Raw genomic sequence first — 19,904 nt, forward strand, 5'->3', positions numbered from 1 at the left:
CATAGACAGAAAGGAGTTCTCAAAAGCATGAGATGTAAACATGACTTTGCAGAGTCAAATGGAGTTGGAAGCAGAATGGGACCCCAGATCTCATGTAGGTAACTCAGTGTTTTCTTAGTAAATTACACACCAAATGTTGCCCCATAGCTATTTTACAGGTGACTAATGCTATTTGTCTGAAGAGCTAGAAAGCATCATGGAGAAAGTAAGAAAGATTTGAAAGAAACACAGAAGCAAAGTGCCAAGGACAAGCTCAACAGTTACAGTGGCTACAGTATTTTTTTTTTCCCTAAGAAATTCAGGCTAAGTTCATTCATGATTAATAAGTATTGTTCTTTATTCCTTGTAGGTGACTAAGTCCCCAGGAAGGTGTTACTTCCTAAATGGTTGTCTCCATGCCTCCCAACAATGTGACTGAATTTGTTCTCTTGGGATTCACAACGAATCAACATTTGCAGAAAATACTCTTCATTGTCTTTCTGTTCATTTTCCTGTTTACGATGCTGGCCAACCTGCTCATTGTCATCACCATCTCCCTCAGCCCCACACTTTTTGCTCCCATGTACTTCTTTCTCACTCACTTGTCCTTCATAGATGCCTCCTTCACATCCGTCACCACCCCTAAAATGATCACTGACCCGCTGTACCAGAGGAGAACCATCTCCTGGGGTGGCTGTCTGACTCAGCTCTTTGTGGAGCACTTCCTGGGAGGATCAGAGGTCATCGTCCTCACTGTCATGGCCTATGACCGCTATGTGGCCGTTTGCAAGCCTCTGCACTACACGACCATCATGTGACACGGGCTTTGCCAGCTCCTGGTGGTGGTGGCCTTACCTGGAGGGATCCTGCATGCCACTGTGCAGATTCTTTTCTCCATGGACTTGACCTTCTGTGGCTCAAATCTCATTGACCACTTTATGTGTAACTTCTTCTCACTGTTAAAACATAGTTTAACAGTGAGCTCCCTGAGCTCACTGAGCTCCCTGAAATAAGCTTATGGTTCACAGATTTTCTTGAATATAAAGAAAATGTTTCCATTTTACAGATCAAGACTTGAGGAACAATTTTTTAGAAGGGTAAACATCTTTCCTGCAGCCACACTTACACACTTGGAATCAGGGTGGCAGCTAACACTGGGGGCATGGCCTTGCTCATTTTTTTCCTGCTCCTCATCTCCTGCATAGTCATCCTGAGCTCACTGAAATCCCATGGCTCTGAAGGATGATGCAAAGCCCTCTCTACATGTGGCTCCCACTTTATAGTAGTGGTGCTCTTTTTGGTCCTTGTATATTCAACTGCCTGCACCCTGTGGCTACTTACCCTGTGGACAAGTTCGCAGCTGTGTTCTTTGCAATCCTCACTCCCATGTTAAATCCTATCATATACACAGTTAGAAATGCAGAGGTGGAAAATGCAGTGAAAATTTTGTTGACAAGGGGAGCAACTTAGGCTGTTCATGGTGCCTAGAAAGTGATGAGTTAAATACTTAGGAAGGATTATACCTGTTGCAAAGTTTGAATGCAATCTAAAATTTGCATGTCATTAACAAAAACAACAAAGAAAAAAGGCCCAGAAACTAGCATTTGTTGTTTATTTAATATTGATAGATTTAATGTACTTTCTCAATGTTTCAGCGTTCATGTTCATACCTTCATAATTCACAATGGAAAGAATAGCTATAACCCCCCAGTTTGGTGATTGTAGAATATGTTTTTCCCCAAAGTCTCAGTGGTACTTTACCAAGTTCTTCATATATGTCTTTGGATGAAATGTGCGTTTTCATAGGACTATGACGGCAGAACTCCTATTTTTGCTTAGCCTGTGGTAACAAAAACAAGCGATAGAAACTCTTAGGTAGATAGACAATGGAGAGACAGTTGAGTGAAGGAATAACATCTGAATTTTTATTTGCACTATGAATTTACTTAAAGCCAAATGAGTGACACCCACAAAAGGAAGAAATAATAATTCATCATTTATAATTATTAAAGCAAAAAATGTAGCATAAATTTTGAAGTTACTCTTAATTTACTCTATTTTGTTAAATAAGCTCATGGTTCACAGATTTTCTTGAATATAAAGAAAATGTTTCCATTTTACAGATCAAGACTTGAGAAACAATTTTTAAGAAGGGTAAGCATCTTTCACTAATATCAAGACAAAAGTTTATGGTTTAGTTCCAAAGCTGTAGCTCTTTTAAGTCTGATACGTATATTTACATGGATGAACCTCTATCAGGCACATTCACTTCAGTTGATTTATACATGTACTAAACCAGTGGTTCTATTATCATTATTTTCATTTTACAGAGAAGCAAATTGAAGATGACCGGTTTAGTAATTTACTTGCTTCGAATCACATGTATTTTCCCCATAAAGTGGGTCAGGAGCTATTACACTGGAATTCAACTTCCTTGGTTGAACAGCTGCTGCTGTTTAGTCTCTAAATCATGACTGACTTTTTGCAACCCTGTGGACTGCAACCTGCCAACCCAATCCATGGGATTTCCCAGGCTAGAATACTAGAGTGGGTTGCCATATCCTTCTTCAGGGGATCTTCCCGATCCAGGGATCAAACCCACATCTTCAGCTTGGCAGGAGGATTCTTTACCACTGGGCCACCTGGGAAACCAACAGCTTCTTTACAAACTTCCAATCTAGGGCTTAAAAACTCAGTCTTAGTTTCTTACAAATGAAACATAATTATCTATAGCATGCTTGGATCTATAGATAAGAAAACTGCCTGCAGTCTTAATGATTCACTTTGTCCTTCATGAAGATGGTATCCAATTTGTTTCAGGCTTCTCTCACATGTAGCATTATAAACTTCAGCAGTACAAGTTTCTGTTTTTTATTTCTTTTTTTGAAAGTTCAAGTTATGCCACATTACTTTTACAAACAACCAGCATTGCTATAGTAATGGTAACCTATAATGGAAAATGACCTGATAAAGAACACACATACTCAATCACACACATATGTGTTCTTTTTCAGAACACACACACACACACACACACACACACATATCTCAGTTCAGTTCAGTTCAGTCGCTCACTCATGTCCGACTCTTTGCAACCCCATGAACCGCAGCACGCCAGGCTTCCTTGTTCATCACCAATTGCCAGAGTCTACCCAAACCCAAGTCCATTGAGTCAGTAATGTCATCCAACCATCTCATCCTCTGTCATCCCCTTCTCCTCCTGCCCTCTATCTTTCCCAGTATCAGGGTCTTTTAAAATGAGTCAACTCTTTGCATCAGGTGGCCAAAGTATTGGAGTTTCAGCTTCAACATCAGTCCTTCCAATGAACACCCAGGACTGATCTCCTTCAGGATGGACTGGTTGGGTCTCCTTGCAGTCCAAGGGACTCTCAAGAGTCTTCTCCAACACCACAGTTCAAAAGCATCAATTCTTCGGTGTTCAGCTTTCTTTATAGTCCAACTCTCACATCCATACATGATCATTGGAAAAACCATAGCCTTGACTAGACAGACCTTTGTTGACAAAGTAATGTCTCTGCTTTTTAATATGATGTCTAGGTTGGTCATAACTTTCCTTCCAAGGAGTAAGCGTCTTTTAATTTCATGGCTGCAAGTACCATCTGCAGTGATTTTGGAGCTCAAACAAATAAAATCTCTCACTGTTTCCACTGTTTCCCCATCTATTTCCCATGAAGTGATGAGACCAGATGCCATGATCTTAGTTTTCCGAATGTTGAGCTTTAAGCCAACTTTTTCACTCTCCTCTTTCACTTTCATCAAGAGGCCCATTAGTTCTTCTTCACTTTCTGCCATAAGGGTGGTGTCATCTGCATATCTGAGGTTATTGATATTTCTCCTGGCAATCTTGATTCCAGCTTGTGCTTCTTCCAGCCCAGCGTTTCTCATGATGCACTCTGCATAGAAGTTAAATCAGCAGGGGGACAATATACAGCCTTGACATACACTTTTTCCTATTGGAACCAGTCTGTTGGTCCATGTCCAGTTCTAACTGTTGCTTCCTGACCTGCATACAGGTTTCTCAAGAGGCAGGTGAGGTGATCTGGTATTCCCTTCTCCTTCAGAAACTTCCCCAGTTTATTGTGATCCACACAGTCAAAGGCTATATATATATATGAACCACTTTACCACTTTAGTGTACACCGGAAAGTAACATAGTGTTGTAAATTAACTATACCTCAATAAAATAAAGATGGAAAAATATTGTAGAAACACACCAACTTTAGTATGATAATGGATTTCTTTTTGTAAAATAAAAACCCCCTTTAGATATATTTGCATTAGTGAAAACAAGTGCAAGTGTTGGTCTTCGTAAAAGCCGACTGTCTAAGGTGAACTTTCTGAAAACGAGGGAAACCTGCAGTGCTCCTTTATGCAGGTAAATAATACACAGTCATTCTACATTATTCTACATTATTAGTAAGTCTTTATAAGTCTAAGCTTCTCTGGCTATAGCACTCCAACACATATTACTTCTCAATGAATGTCATTGTCTCAAATATAGTGATTAACTGGAGCTATTTTGTGAATAATTTGGACATTTAGTAATGTCTGAGCATGGTACAGGGGTGCTTGTGTTTACAGAGTTATTCATGGTTATCTCCCATTAATTAGAAACAGAACTTTTCTCACAATATCTAGGCATGGAAAATGATATAATTAGCACTTAATGTATTTAAAAGGTTAAGTCTGAATTTGCTGAGAATTAAACCTTTCAACAAAATCAAGAGGAAATGATATGTGGTTCATTCTGTCTTGTGACTAATAGAGAGGAGATTTAGAGTCATTCAGAGGTTGCTGTTCAGTTGCTAAGTTGTGTTTGATTCTTTGTGACCCCACGTGCTGCAGTACGCCAGTTTTCTCTGTCCTTCACTATCTCCCAGAGTTTGTTCAAACTCATGTCCATTGAGTCAGTGATGCCATCCTACCATCCCATCCTCTGTCATCTCCATCTCCTCCTGCCCTCAAACATTCCCAGCATCAGGGTCTTTTCTAAGGAGTCAGCTCTTCGCATCAGGTGGCCAAATTTTTGGAGCTTCAGCTTCATCATCAATCCTTCCAATGAATATTAAAGGTTGATTTCCTCCTTTAGGACTGACTGGTTTGATGTCTTTTCAGTCCAAGGGACTCTCCAGAGTTTTCTCCAGCACTACAGTTTACAAGTGTCAATTCTTCAGCACTCAGCCTTCTGTATGGTTGAAATCTCACATCCATACATGACAGCTGGAAAAACCATAGCTTTGACTATATGGACCTTTGTCAGCAAAGTGATGTCTCTGATTTTTAATACACCTTCTAGATCTGTCATAGCTTTTCAAGCATCATTTAGTTTCATGGCTGCAATCACCATTATCAGTCACCATTAGCAGTCATCATGAATGCACTGCACCATGGCTGCAGTGATTTTGAAACCCAAGAAAATAAAATCTGACTTTCCCCACATTTTCCCCATCTATTTGCCATGAAATAATGGGCTTCCCTGGTGGCTCAGAGGTTAAAGCGTCTGCCTGCAATGTGGGAGACCCGGGTTCAATCCCTGGGTCGGAAAGATCCCCTGGAGAAGGAAATGGCAACCCACTCCCGTATTCTTGCCTGGAGAATCCCATGGATGGAGGAGCCTGGTAGGCTATAGTCCACGGGGTCGCAAAGAGTTGGACACAACTGAGCGACTTAACTTAACTTAATGGGACCAGAGGCCATGATCTTATTCTTTTGAATGTTTAATGTTAAGCCAGCTTTTTCCACTCTCCTCTTTTATCCTCATCAAGAGGTTCTTTAGTTCCTTTTCACTTTCTGCCATTAGAGTGCTATGATCTGCATATCTGTGCTTGTTGTTATTTCTCCTGAAAATCTTGGTTCCAGCTTGTGATTCATCCAGCCCAGCATTTCATATACTCTGCACAGAAGTTCAATAAGCAGCATGACAATATATAGCCTTGAATGGCTTTACCAGTCCATTTTTCCATTTCCAGTTCTAACTGTTGCTTCTTGACCTGCATACAGATTTCTCAGGAGATAGGTAAGGTAGGTACTCTGGGATTCTCATCTCTTTCAGAATTTTCCAGTTTGTTGTGATCCACACAGTCATAGTATTTAGCATAGTCAATGAAACATAAGTAGATTTATTTTTTCAATCCCTTGCTTGTTTTTTCTATGATTCAATTGATGTTGTCGATTTGATCTCTGATTCCTCTGCCTTCTCTAAATTCACCTTGAGTGCCTGGAAGTTCTGGGTTCACAAATTGTTTAAGCCTAGCTTGAAGGATTTTGGGCATTACCTTGTTAGCATAGACTTTCCTAGTGGCTCAGATGTAAAGAATCCTTCTGCCAATGCAGGAGACCTGGGTTTAATCCCAGGATTGGAAGGTCCTGTGGAGAAGAGATGGCAACACATGCCAATATTCTTGCCTGTAGAATTTCATGAACAGAAGAGCATGATAGGCTCTAGTCCACAGGGCTGCAAAGAGTTGGATACTATTGAACAACTAGCTCTTAACATGAATTTTACTAACATGTGAAATGAACACAATTGTACAGTAGTTTGAACTATTTTTTGGCACTTCCCTTCTTTGGGATTGGAATGAAAACTGACCTTTTCCAGTCCTGTGACCACTGCTGAGTTTTCCAAATTTGCTGGCATATTGAGTACAGCACTTTAACAGTATCAAGTCTTAGTATTTTTAAATAGCTGAGTTGGAATGCAGTTTTAAGGATGGGAAAAGTCTTAAGTGAATGTAGTGTCTAATCTAAGACTAAACTTAGAGTTTGAAGGAGTCTAGGCAATGATTATGTCTTAGGAGCAATAACAGTGGCTCAGTTGAGGGCTTAGAAGATTATTGAGGCACAAATTATAAATTGTCAACATAAAACTTGGAAAGTGTCAGAGCTGAAATAAGAAGGGTAGACTGCATGATGTTTTGCTTGATCATGAGTAAGTTTAAAGCTTGTTTAGATGTTCCTTTGCATTCATCATCAAGAATCTCTTCTGAAGACCAACTGCCATGTGACTACTTCATATTCATTAAAACCAACCAACCAACCCAATAAAAAAATACATATAGTATTAAATCATGTTTTCATAAGAATCAATGAGCTACAATATGTGGATCTGTTGTATAAGGATTGTTGTTGTTGTTCAGTTATGTCCAACTCTTTGTGACCCTATGAACTGAAGCACACTAGGCTTCTCTGTCCATTACTATCTCCCTGAATTTGCTCAAATTCATGTTCATTGAGTTAGTGATGCCATCCAACCATCTCATCCTCTGTCGCCCTCTTCTCTTGCCCTCAGTGTTTCCCAGGATCAGGGGCTTTTCCAGTGAGTTAACTCTTTGCACCAGGTGGCCAAAGTATGGGCTTCCCTGACAGCTCAGTTGGTAAAGAATCCACCTACAATGCAGGAGACCCCAGCTCAGTTTCTGAATCAGGAAGATCTGCTGGAAAAGGGAAAGGCTACACACACCAGTATTCCTGGGCTTCCCTTGTGGCTCAGCTGGTAAAGAATCCTTCAGTGGGGGATACCTGAATTCGATGGAGCTTCAGCTTCAGCATCAGTCCTTTCAATGAATATTCAGGGTTGATTTCCTTTAGGATTGACTGGTTTGATCTCCTTTCAGTGCAAGGGACTCTTCAACAGTTTTCTCCAGCACCACAGTTTGTAAGTGTCAGTTCTTTGGCAGTCAGCCTTCTTTATGGTCCAACTCTCACACCCAGACAAGACTACTGGAAAAAATCATAGATTTGACTATATGAACATTTGTTGGTAAAGAGATGTCTCTGCTTTTTAAAACACTGTCTAGTTTTGATATAGCTATTCTTCAAAGGAGAAAGGGTTTTTATTATGGGGGCTGCAGCCACCATCTGTATCAATTTTGGAGCCCAAGAAAGTGGAATCTGAAAGTTTACACATTCTCCGCATCTATTTGCCGAGAAGTGATAGGACCGAATGCCATGATCTTCATTTTTTGAATGTTCAGTTTCAAGCCAGTTTTTTCACTCTCCTCTTTCACCTTCATCAAGAGATTCTTTAGTTCCTCTTCACTTTCTGCCATTAAAGTGGTATCATTTGCATATCTGAGGTGGTTGATATTTATTCCGGCAGTCTTGATTCCACCTTGTGATTCACCCAGCCCGGAATTTTGCATGATGTACTCTGCACGTTAAGTTATATAGCAGAGTGACAATACACAGCTTGATGTACTCTTTTCCCAATTTTGAAGAAATTCTTTGTTCCATGTGTGGTTTAACTGTTGCTTCTTGTTCTGCATACAGGATTCTCAGGAGGCAGGTAGATGATCTGGTATATATTCTTAAAGAGATCTTCCATCTCTTTAAGAATATTCCACAGTTTGTTGTGACACGCACTATCAAAGGATTTAGCATAGTCAATGAAGCAGAAATAGATTTTTAAAAAAATTTCCTTGATTTTTCTATAATCCAGTGTATGTTGGCAGTTTGATCTCTGGTTCCTCTGCCTTTTCTAAATCCAGTTTGTATACCTGGGAGTTCTTGGTTCACGAACTGCTGAGGCCTAGCTTGAAGGATTTTGAGCATAATCTTGGTGGCATGTGAAATGATTGCATTCGTATGGTAATTTAAACATTCTTTGGCATTGCTTTTCTTTGTAATCAGAATGAAAACTGATCTTTCCTGTCCTATGGCACTGCTGAGTTTTCCAAATTTGTTGACATATTGAGTGCAGCACTTTCACAGCATCATCTTTTAAGCTTTGAAATAGCACAACTGGAATTCCATCACCTCCACTAGCTTTGTTTTTAGTAATACTTCCTAAGGCCCACTTGACTTCACACACCAGGGTGTCTGGTTCTAGGTGAGTGATCTCATAAGCCTGGTTAACTGGGTTAGTAAGAGTTTTTCTGTACAGTTCTTCTGTGTATTCTTGCTACCTTTTCTTAATCTCTTCTGCTTCTGTTAGGTCCTTGACTTTTTTGTCCTTTATTGTGCCTATCTTTGTATGAAGTATTCCCTTGGTAGCTCCAATTTTCTTAAAGAGATTTCTAGTCTTTCCCATTCCATTGTTTCCCCCTATTTCTTTTCATTGGTCACTTAAGAAGGCTTTCTTATCTCTCTTTGCTATTCTCTGGAACTCTGCATTCAGTTGGGTATAACCTTTGTTTTTTTATTTTCACCTCTCTTCTTTTCTCAATTTTTTGTAAAGCCTCCTCAGACACCCACTTTATCTTCTAGCATTTCTTTCTTTGGGGGATAATTTTGGTCATCACCTCCTGTACAGTGTTACAAACCTCCATCCATAGTTCTTTAGGCACTCTGTCTACCAGATCTAGTGCCTTGAATCTATTCATCACCTCCACTGTATAATCATAGGCATTTGATTTAGACCATACCTGAATGGTCTAGTGGTTTCCATACTTTATTCTATTTGAGCCTAAATTTTGCAATAAGGAACTGATGATATGAGCCACAGTCAACTCCTGGTCTTATTTTTGCTGATTCTATAGAGTTTCTCCATCTTCATCTGCAAAGAATATAATCAATATGATTTCGGTACTGACCACTGGTGTTGTCTGTGTGTAGAGTAGTCTCTTGTGTTGTTGGAAGAGTGTGTTTGCTAAGACCAGTGCTTTCTTTTGAAAAAAAAAAAAAAAAAGACTCTTGATAGTCTTTGCTCTACTTCATTTTGTATTCCAAGGCCAAACTTGCCTGTTACTCCAGGTATCTCTTGGCTTCCAAATTTTGTATTCCAGTCTCCCAAGATGAAAAGGACATCTTTTGTTGTTTGTTTGTTTTTGGTGTTAGTTCTAGGAGGTCTTCTAAGTCTTCATAGAATCATTCAACTTCAGCTTCTTCAGCATTAGAGTTCAGGGCATAGACTTGGATTACTGTGATATTGAACGTTTTGCCTTAGAAACAAACTGAGATCATTCTTTCATTTTGAGATTGTAACCATGTGCTGCATTTTGGACTCTATTGCTGACTATGAGGGCTACTCCATTCCTTTTAAGGGGGATTCCTGTGCACAGTAGCAGATATAATGGTCATCTTAATTAAATCCCCCCTTTCCTGTCCATTTTAGTCCACTGATTCTTAAAATGTTGATGTTCACTCTTGCCATCTCCTGCTTGACCACTTCCAATTTGCCTTGTTTCATGGACCTAACATTCCAATTCCTATGCAATATTGTTTTTTTATAGCATCAGACTTTCCTTTCACCACCAGATACAACCTCAACTGGGCATAATTTCTGCTTTGTCTTAGCCTCTTCATTCTTTCTGTAGCTATTTCTCTGCTCTATCCCAGTAGAATATTGGGCACCTACCAACCTTATCCAAAGTATAAGGATACTTTAGCCTAATCCACAATTTTTACTCAGTGAAAATACTAGGCATTAAGTGAGGGAAGTGAGATAACTATAGCTGAAGGACAACTATGAGCCAAACATCTTGACAGATTCTTATTTTTATTAATTAATTCATTTACTTTTGGCTGCAATGGGCTTTTGTTCCTGTGTGCAGGTTTTTCTCTAGCTGTGGTGAAAGGGGGCTACTCTCTAGCCTTGGTGCATGGACTTCTCATTGTCGTGACTTCTCTTGTTGCAGAGCATAGGCTGTAGGCGCCAGTGCTGAAGCCCGTGGTTGCAGCATGCAGGCTCAGTAGTTTCAGCGTGTGGGCTCTAGGGTTGGTGGACTTCAGTAGTTGTGGCGCACAGGCTTATTTGCTCCGTGGCATGTGAGATCGTCCTGAACCAGGGATCAAACTTCTGTCCCCTACATTGGCAGACAGACGTGCAGTCACTGTGCCACCAAGGAAGTTTCATTTTGACAGGTTATTTGCATACTTTAACTCTCTTATTGTAGGAACAATTATTAGTAGTGAGAGTTTTACTCCATTTTATACAAGAGGAAACTGTGACTCAGTAAAGTTAAGCAAGAATAGGAATTCTTTTAAAGTCAACTTTTTCTGCTCTTCCCACTTCATTATACTCTTTGTTGTCGTGACATGAAAATATCAAAACACAGATCTGATCATTGGCCACATTGTGAACACTGAACATTGTGAACATTGGCCACATTGTGAACTTTTTTTTTTATTTGGGGTCAGGGCACTTTCTTCCCTTCAGCTCTCTGCTAACCTCCATTTCCTAGATTACTTACAGCCTCTTCATTCCTCTTGTGTCAGAGAAAGTCATCTGATGATCTGTTTTCTGAAGATATATTATCCTTCATGGGCATCATGAAAAGTATGTAATAGGCTCAAGAAATGGAATTCAAATGGTTGCATTTCAAAAGAAGTGCCACTTGGGTGAAAGAGATATTTAGAGGATAAACAAGCAACTCAATCATTGAGGAGTTTGATACTGTGTTTACACACAAGGGAGCACCTTGAAGAGCTGAATAGGTGCTGTTTCCATTGGGGTTTTTCCCCCCATTGCTATCACATAGTGTTAACATTTGTTACTGGCAAAAGAAAAAAAGTCCCCATGGTCAATTCACTTTAGGAAATTTTAACTTTTTAGTTTATCAACCGAATAGTATTCTCTGTCCACAGTAGGCCAGGGAGTTATGGGAGCTAGGTATGCAAAGTTAAATATGAGAAACAAGGTCTTTTGTTGTTGTTGTTGTTTGGTATGGAAATAAGATTCTGGAGGTTATAGATAGATAGTAAGCAAGTAAAGAGATAAATTAAAAAAAATGGGGAATGAATAAGACAATAAACATTTTATGAGTATGACCCAGGAGAAAAAATATGGAGGTAGATTTGTATTATTTGAAGCACAGCTAGAGTTTCAGTTTGGTCTGACTTTAAATAAGAACATTATGTCCCTTTCTTTTCTTTTTTTTTAATAGTAGATCATTTAAAAAGGTATGTTTGAAATGGAAACAATATTAGCAAGCAACATCCATGTTCCTATATGACTCAATTTCTCCTACCTCTTAGGGATGCTCACTGTCCAATATCAATATCTTGGTCTAATGCAGGCTCCTTTCAGGTTTCTATTTTTTCTTGGACTCTGAGTGATTTTTGTGTGTGACCTTTAAGGCTGGGGTCTATTTTCTAAAGCCCTTGGATCTCTCAAAAGAACCCTCACTGATTTCAAAGTCATATATGGTAAGGGGTTTATTTTCCCTGTATAGGACCCCTGAATTGAGAAGTACTATGTGGGACTCAGACCCTTTTGTTCCTTTGGGAGAACCTCTGCACCTGGATTAACTCTTATTTGTGTGTTGCATATCTGAAGTATGAGACTTAACTGTAGCTTGTGCTTACCATTTCTGTCCTGTCATGTCTTAGTTCCTGCTTTAAATTTTAGTAATAGAGAATCAGTCATCAGGCTGTTCTCAACAAGAGTGAATCTGTAAACTGTTGCAGTTTTTTAGTTTCCATGGGATGATGCTTCTGATCATCTCATATCCAAATAGAAAAAAAAGAAAAAATCCCAATATATCTCTGAAAATGTTGAAAGCCATTTTAACTTGTTTTAGTAATTTTAGCTTGCTTTGCAAAACTTGTAAATAATTGGAAAAAGCTATAGATTTTATCACTTTCTGGTTTAAATGATGTATATTTGAATTATGTGTTATTTAATTCCTTAAAAGTGTATTGCAACTTGTGTAATGGCCTAGGGTATTTTCTACTTTGGTGAATGTCCCTTGAGCACTTTGAGGTGAATGGAATAGTCCAATATATGCTTTTTTTTCTTTTTTCCCCCTACACTGATACTAAGATGGATTCTATTATTTTTTCTACATGAGATTATGGGACACACGATAGGACAACATCTACTTCTGCTTCATTGACTAAATTAAAGCCTTTGACTGTATGGATCACAACAAACTGTGAAAAATTCTTAAAGAGACTGGAATACCAGATCACCATACCTGCTTTGTGAAAAACTTGTGTGCTGGTCAAGAAGCAACAGTTAGAACTGTACATGAGGCAACAGATTGGTTCAAACTTGGGAAAGGAGTAGATCAAGGCTATATACTGTCACCCTGCTTATTTAACTTATATTCTGAGTACATCATGCAAAATGCCTGACTGGATGACTCCAACCTGGAATCAAGATTTCAGAAATACCAATAACCTCAGATTTGCAGATGATACCACTTTAATGGCAGAAAATGAAGAGGAACTAAAGATCCTCTTGATGAAAGTGAAAAGCTGGCTTAAAACTCAACATTCAAAAAATGATCTTGGTATCCAGTCCCATCACTTCATGGCAAATAGATGGGGAAACAATGGAAACAGTGACAGATTTTATTTACTTGGGCTCCAAAATCACTGTGAATGGTGACTGCAGCCATTCCTTGGGGAAAAAAGTTATGACAAACCTAGACAGAGTATTGAAAATCAGAGGCAAACACTTTGCTGACAAAATTCCATGTAGTCAGGACTATAGTTCTACCAGTAGCCATGTGTAGATATGACAGTTGAAGCATAAAGAAGGTTGAACACTGAAGAACTGATGCTTTTGAACTGTGGTGCTGAAGAAGATACTCGAGAGTCCCTTGGACAACAAGGAAATCAAGCCAGTCAATTCTAATGGAAATCAACCCTGAATATTAACTGGAAGGACTGATACTGAAAGGAGAAGCTCCAGTTCTTTGGCCACCCGAGGCAAAGAGCCAACTCACTGGGAAAGCCCCTGATGCTGGGAAAAATTGAGGATGAGAGGAGAAGGGGGCAACTGAGGATGAGATGGTTGGATGGCATCACCAACTCAAGGGACATGAGTTTAAGCAAATTCTGGGAGATAGTGAAGGACAGGGAAGCCTGTTGTGCTGCAGTTCATGGAGTTACAAAGAGTCAGACATAACTTAGTGACCGAAAAACAACATCAAATGGGACTTCTTTATCTGTATTTGAACTAGACCTTAAAAGGCCTTTTCTAAAATTAGCATTCCTTGTTTCTGGAAATCAGTTCAGATATCATCTTCAAAAACAAAGCTTAAAACAGATATGTCTATTTTGAAGGTCATGATTTAAACAGGAAGGATTTACATACTTTATTTGTGTACAAAATTAACTTTTCCCTTTTGGTGATATGACCTCAAGTTGTTTTCTTGACTTTCCCCAGAGAATAAGGTTCTGTAAATTCTGTTCTGCATGATGACAATCCTAGTGGCATCTCTGGAGATAGTCTACTTCAAAACAATGATTAGGGTTCCAGAGAATTTAATTAGATGAGAATCTCCCTTGGAGAGACACCAACTGAATGACTCAATAATATGTGCTGCCATTAAATGTAGACAAAGTGTTGGCAGGCTTTTACCTTTACCTCAGACTGTATTTGTCTATAGCAGAAATCACATGACAGGATTCTTCTGGAATTGAAATGATGGTCTCAAATCATAATAAAAGTATGTATATGAAATTATTCTCTATCCTTTAATAAATCCAAATTTAATAATGCTGTATGAAGACAGGTCAGTAAGAGACTAAGAATCAAAACATTGCAAAGGTCATTTCACTATTTCATTTTCCTTGGTATAAACACCAATGACAAAATTTTTATTGTAAATAGTTTGTACAAAATTTGTAATTTTATCTCTCCCTGAGAGAGAATCAAAGGCTAAATCAAAATGTTGATTTAACATTTGTTATGAGAACAAATCCTGCAACAATGAAAAAGTTGTGTTTCTGTTCAATACCAATATTCAGAGTCCTTTAGGTAACAGGGCATTAATATTAGCTAATTTTGAAAATCCCAACAACATGAAATGCAAAGTTTCTGAAAGACTGAGATGAATTAATTTCCTATAATCATGGAAAGAGTTGGTCACATGGAACCAGTTCAAGATACAGTGATGCTGCATGTATCTTGCTCTTTGTGTTCCCAGAAAAGGCATCAGTGCATGAGGGCCAAGGGAGATGGCATCAAAGACCAGAACATGCATTTAAAGGCTCTCCTTATAGGCAGGTAATCAGGAAGTATATTTAGACAGAAAATTCTCTTTTAGTCTTTCTATCTTGCAAGAGTATGTTGCTGGGGTAAGAATTCATCTTTTAAGAGCTCTTCTTTGTGATTTTCATAAATAGCTGTGTTAGGAATTCTTTGTGATTACTAAAATATTGGAGATTCTTTCTATTCTATTCCATCCTTTTTGGATATTTTCTTATTTAATGATCCAAGAAATTTACCTTCTCAAAAATATTCTTAGAAATTAATTTCAAGTACAAGGATTTGGGGAATTTTCATGGGCATATATTTGTAAATCTGATGATAGTTTCAATTTATATGCTCTCTAAACATAGCCTGTTAATACACTAAAATATTAAAAGGTAAAGTAACATTTGTAGACCTTCATTGAGTGGCTTTCAAGAACCCAAGGAATGCTGTAGTAAGCAAGCTATTACTTTGAGTCCTACTTTTCCATTCACAGGTGAGCTTCAGCATCCTATCATGTTTATTGGCCATTTAGGGATATTCTTCCTTTAATAGATTGGTTATATTTTTATTTATTTTAAATTTTAATCATTTGCTAGTTAATTTCTTAGAGAACTTTGCTTATCTTAGATATTTGCTTGGTGTATATCCTCTGAAGTCAAGCCTTTTTCAAATTAATTTTGTCCATTGGCATTGTGGTATTATTTCCTAAATCTTTATAAACATTTTTGAAATCATCAAATATATCTGTTTGGGGTTTAAATGATTGGTTAAGAAGAATTATTGAACCCTAGAATGTAGAAACTCACCTCCTTCATTAACTGGAAAGTAAATATGATGTAAATCTTGCTTTATTTTTTTTTAGGCCTTTAATAAATGTTTATTTTTGTGTAAGGTACTAGCTATATGTACAATTTAATTAGCTTCCAGTTGGTAAGCTAGTTGTGCTACCTCATTTATTTAATACCATGTAGTTTTCTCACATATGGTCTTTTGTCATTTGCCTTGGTCTATAAGATTGTTGTGATCGGGCAATATGTTTTAATCAGCCTTGTATTTTCTTTTCTTTTTTGGCTGCCCCATGTGACTTGTAGGATCTTAGTTCTCCAACCAGGGATTGAATCCCGGGCCACTGCAGTGAAAGCACCACATCCTAACCACTGGACAACCAGGGAACTCACAACATTGTATTACAATATCTGAAAGTACCAGAAAATAATAAATCACAAGACATATTTTTGAATGAATAAAAGAATTATCACAAGACTTCAGGAAGTCATAAGTAACAATTATTTTTATAGATAATTGTGTCATAAGATCTGAAATAAAACACACAGAACACTATGGAAAAAAGGAATAATGTGACTGAGTTTGTCCTCTTGGGGCTCACTCAGAGCAACCAGGGTCAGAAAATATTATTTGTATTGTTCTTGCTCATTTACACTGTGACCATGGTGGGCAACCTACTCATTGTCCTGACTGTGGTGTTCAGCCCAACCCTGGGTGCCCCTATGTATATCCTTCTTGGCTACTTATCATTTATGGATGCTGTTTATGCTACTACAGTTAACCCAAACACATTTATAGACTTACTCTATGAGAAGAAAACCATTTCATTCCAAGCTTGCATGATTCAGCTCTTTACAGAGCATTTTTTTGGCGGTGCTGAGATTTTACTCCTGGTGGTCATGGCCTATGACCGCTACGTGGCCATCTGCAAACCCTTGCATTATGTGACAACCATGAGTCAGCGAGTGTGTGTCCTGCTGCTGCTGTTGGCTTGGGTTGGTGGACTGTTACACGCTATAGTTAACATTCACTTTGTCTACAGCCTTCCCTTCTGTGGCCCCAATGTTATTGACCACTTCATGTGTGACATGTACCCTTTGTTAAAACTGGCCTGCACTGACACCCACATTATTGCTGTCATAGTGGTTGCCAATGATGGCATAATCTGTGTGGTCCTCTTCACCCTCTTACTCATCTCCTATGGGGTCATTCTGCACTCCCTGAAGAATATTAGTCAGGAAGGCAGGCGCAAAGCCTTGTCCACCTGCGGCTCCCACATCACTGTGGTGCTCCTCTTCTTTGTGCCCTGTATATTTCTGTATGTGAGACCTCCTTCCATCTTACCCATTGATAAGTCCTTGGCTGTGTTTTATACCATTATCACCCCTATGGTGAACCCTCTAATCTATACTCTGAGAAACAGTGAGATTCAAAATGCCATGGGAAAGCTCTGGATCAGAAAAAGAACATGAGACAACAGGGAAAGGAATGACCAATTTGCAGTGAAGAATTGCTCTTCCCAGGAAAGCCTTGTGTGGTTATTTAACTGCAGTCAATATCTCCTCAGTATTATTAACTTAGTCATGATAAAAAGATTTATTATCTGAATATTTCCCATGATCAAAATATAATTTTAACATTTTAATGACTTCTTATTTCAAAGTTTATATTTTGCTTGAAATAGGTTTTTAAGATTTACACAATTTCCTTGGAAAATATGTACAGCTTTGGGTATAAAATAACTTTATTAAAACTATACATTTATGTTCTGTATGATTGTTAGGTAGTTAGAATAGGAAAAAGGAGTCCGAAATGGCAGTGGCTAAAAGACAAAGAAAGGGAGAAGCCCACAAAAATGGAACAAAAGAAAATCTTCAGGACCGGAGTGAGGACTTTAGGTGAAGCAAACACACCCACTTCTTGGCTAGCGCAATTTGCATAAGGCAGGCTGGGCCGGGGCGGGGGCGAGGGTGGGGGGGCTGGTGCATAAAATGTATAAAAAGAGAAAGTTAAGACAGATTGAGTCCTTTCCTTTGGGACCCCCTGCCCTCACACCTCCAGGGTGTAGTTTCCTTTAGTTGCTGAATAAAACTCTGAGCTGTAACCAAGCTATAACACTGGTCTGCAGTTTCCAATCTTTGCTGTGGTGAGGCAGAACTAATGAAATTACACACTCCCCTGACGCGATGAGTTGCTGCTGCTAAGCTACACAATGAGTTAAGTCATAGTTAATACTGCTAATTTATTTATTTAGTGTAAGTTTTTCCTCATACTTTTCTCTTAAATAATGTGATCTTTTTCAAAATTATTGAGGTGTATTACAGATTTCAGAAAAAAGGAGATTAAGAAGTATTATATACATCTCAGCTTACTCCTCTTCACACAAAGACAGCCCATATTAATATTTGATTTAGATGACTTACTTTTGTATCTGCAAGGTACTTTACACATATTATTTTGTTTCTATGTCTTAGTACAATACAATTGATGAAGAATATTTCAGTGTGCAATATTAATTATTTTTAGGATGTTAATTAACAAAATTGATTGAACATGATGCATGTGCAGAAAAATAACCAAGTCTTACTTTTTTCCCCAAATGGGATACCATAGTATCATTCTAAGTTTATCAGGTTTGCTTAGAGTCATCAGTTCAGTTCAGTTCAGTCACTCAGTCTTGTCCAACTCTTTGTGACCCCATGAATTGCAGCACACCAGGTCTCCCTGTCCTTCACCAACTCCCGGAATTTACTCAAACTCATGTCCATCGAGTCGGTGATGCCATCTGGCCATTTCATCCTCTGTCGTCCCTTTCTCCTCCTGCTCCCAATCCCTACCAGCATCAGGGTCTTTTCCAATGAGTCAACTCTTCGCATGAGGTGGCCAAAGTATTGGAGTTTCAGCTTCAGCATCAGTCCTTCCAATGAACACCCAGGACTGGTCTCCTTTAGAATGTACTGGTTGGATCTTCTTGCAGTCCAAGGGACTCTCAAGAGTCCTCTCCAACACCACAGCTCAAAAGCATTAATTCTTTGGCACTCAGCTTTCTTCAGAGTCCAACTCTCACATCCATACATGATCACTGGAAAAGCCATAGCCTTGACTAGACAGACCTTTTTGGCAAAGTAATGTCTCTGCTTTTTAATATGCTATCTAGGTTGGTCATAACTTTCCTTCCAAGGAGTAAGCATCTTTTAATTTCATGGCTGCAAGCACCATCTTCAGTGATTTTGAAGCCCCCAAAAATAAAGTCTGACACTGTTTCCACTGTTTCCCCATCTATTTCCCATGAAGTGATGGGACCAGATGCCATGATCTTAGTTTTCTGAATGTTGAGCTTTAAGCCAACTTTTTCACTCTCCTCTTTCACTTTCATCCAGAGGCTTTTTAGTTCCTCTTCACTTTCTTCCATAAGGGTGGTGTCATCTGCATATCTGAGGTTATTGATATTTCCCCTGGCAATCTTGATTTCAACTTGTGCTTCCTCCAGCCCAGCGTTTCTCATGATGTACTCTGCATATAAGTTAAATAAGCAGGGTGACAATATACAGCCTTGACATACTCCTTTTCCTATTTGGAACCAGTCTGTTGTTCCATGTCCAGTTCTAACTGTTGCTTCAGTCAAAAGGAAAAGCTGCTCTTACATTGTTCACTTAGGGAAGTGTCATAAATTTAAAATAAATGCAAAACTGTTTTTCACTGGAATGGTAAGGAAAATCAAACAAATATCAACCCCTAACTTGCATTTTTTTTAACTTGCATTTTTATCAATATAATTATTTGAATTTTTACCACTCATCTATAACTTAGTGATTTACAAACTAGCTAAAGGCAGTATAAGGTATGAATTCCATAGAATCACATAACTCCATGACAGTGTTAAAAAGTAACACATAGATTTCCATGAAGACACCTGGTAATCTTTATGTTATGTATCAGTCTTTCAGAATAATTGTTCCGGATCAAAGTTAAGTTTATTTAGCAGTTATTTATCAAAAGAAGTACAGATGCTTCAAAAATAAAATAAATTTGTTAAAGGGAATATATTTTCTCACATATTAAATTTTTACAAAGAAAGAAAACACGAACTCCTTTATTCCTTTGAAAAACACAAAAGAACATAGCATATTTTAAATGGGATATTAAATGAGTTTAAAATGATAGTGAGAGGGTAACAGGTAGGAAGGCCAGAGGTCTCCGAACAGAGGAAATAGGCTGCAAGTGCCAGACATTTTTATCTCTCTTAAGGGGC

General features: G+C 38.4%; 1 protein-coding gene and 1 pseudogene across 1 annotated transcript; both read left to right on the plus strand.

Annotated features, from left to right (window-relative positions):
* The first annotated feature begins 383 nt into the window (after window positions 1-383).
* Window positions 384-1,449, plus strand: LOC122703383 (annotated as a pseudogene).
* Window positions 1,450-16,206: 14,757 nt separating this feature from the next.
* Window positions 16,207-17,124, plus strand: LOC122702505 (olfactory receptor 4A47-like). Its single transcript, XM_043916113.1, has one exon. The coding sequence runs from the start codon at window positions 16,207-16,209 to the stop codon at window positions 17,122-17,124; it is 918 nt and encodes a 305-aa protein (XP_043772048.1).
* Window positions 17,125-19,904: the final 2,780 nt, after the last annotated feature.

Source organism: Cervus elaphus, chromosome 11 (assembly GCF_910594005.1).
Source record: "Cervus elaphus chromosome 11, mCerEla1.1, whole genome shotgun sequence".
In the NCBI taxonomy this organism is placed as follows: Eukaryota; Metazoa; Chordata; class Mammalia; order Artiodactyla; family Cervidae; genus Cervus; species Cervus elaphus.

Excerpts from the sequence above, each read along its gene's own strand:
- LOC122702505 (XM_043916113.1), top strand. The coding sequence starts at position 16,207 with ATGGAAAAAAGGAATAATGTGACTGAGTTTGTCCTCTTGGGGCTCACT.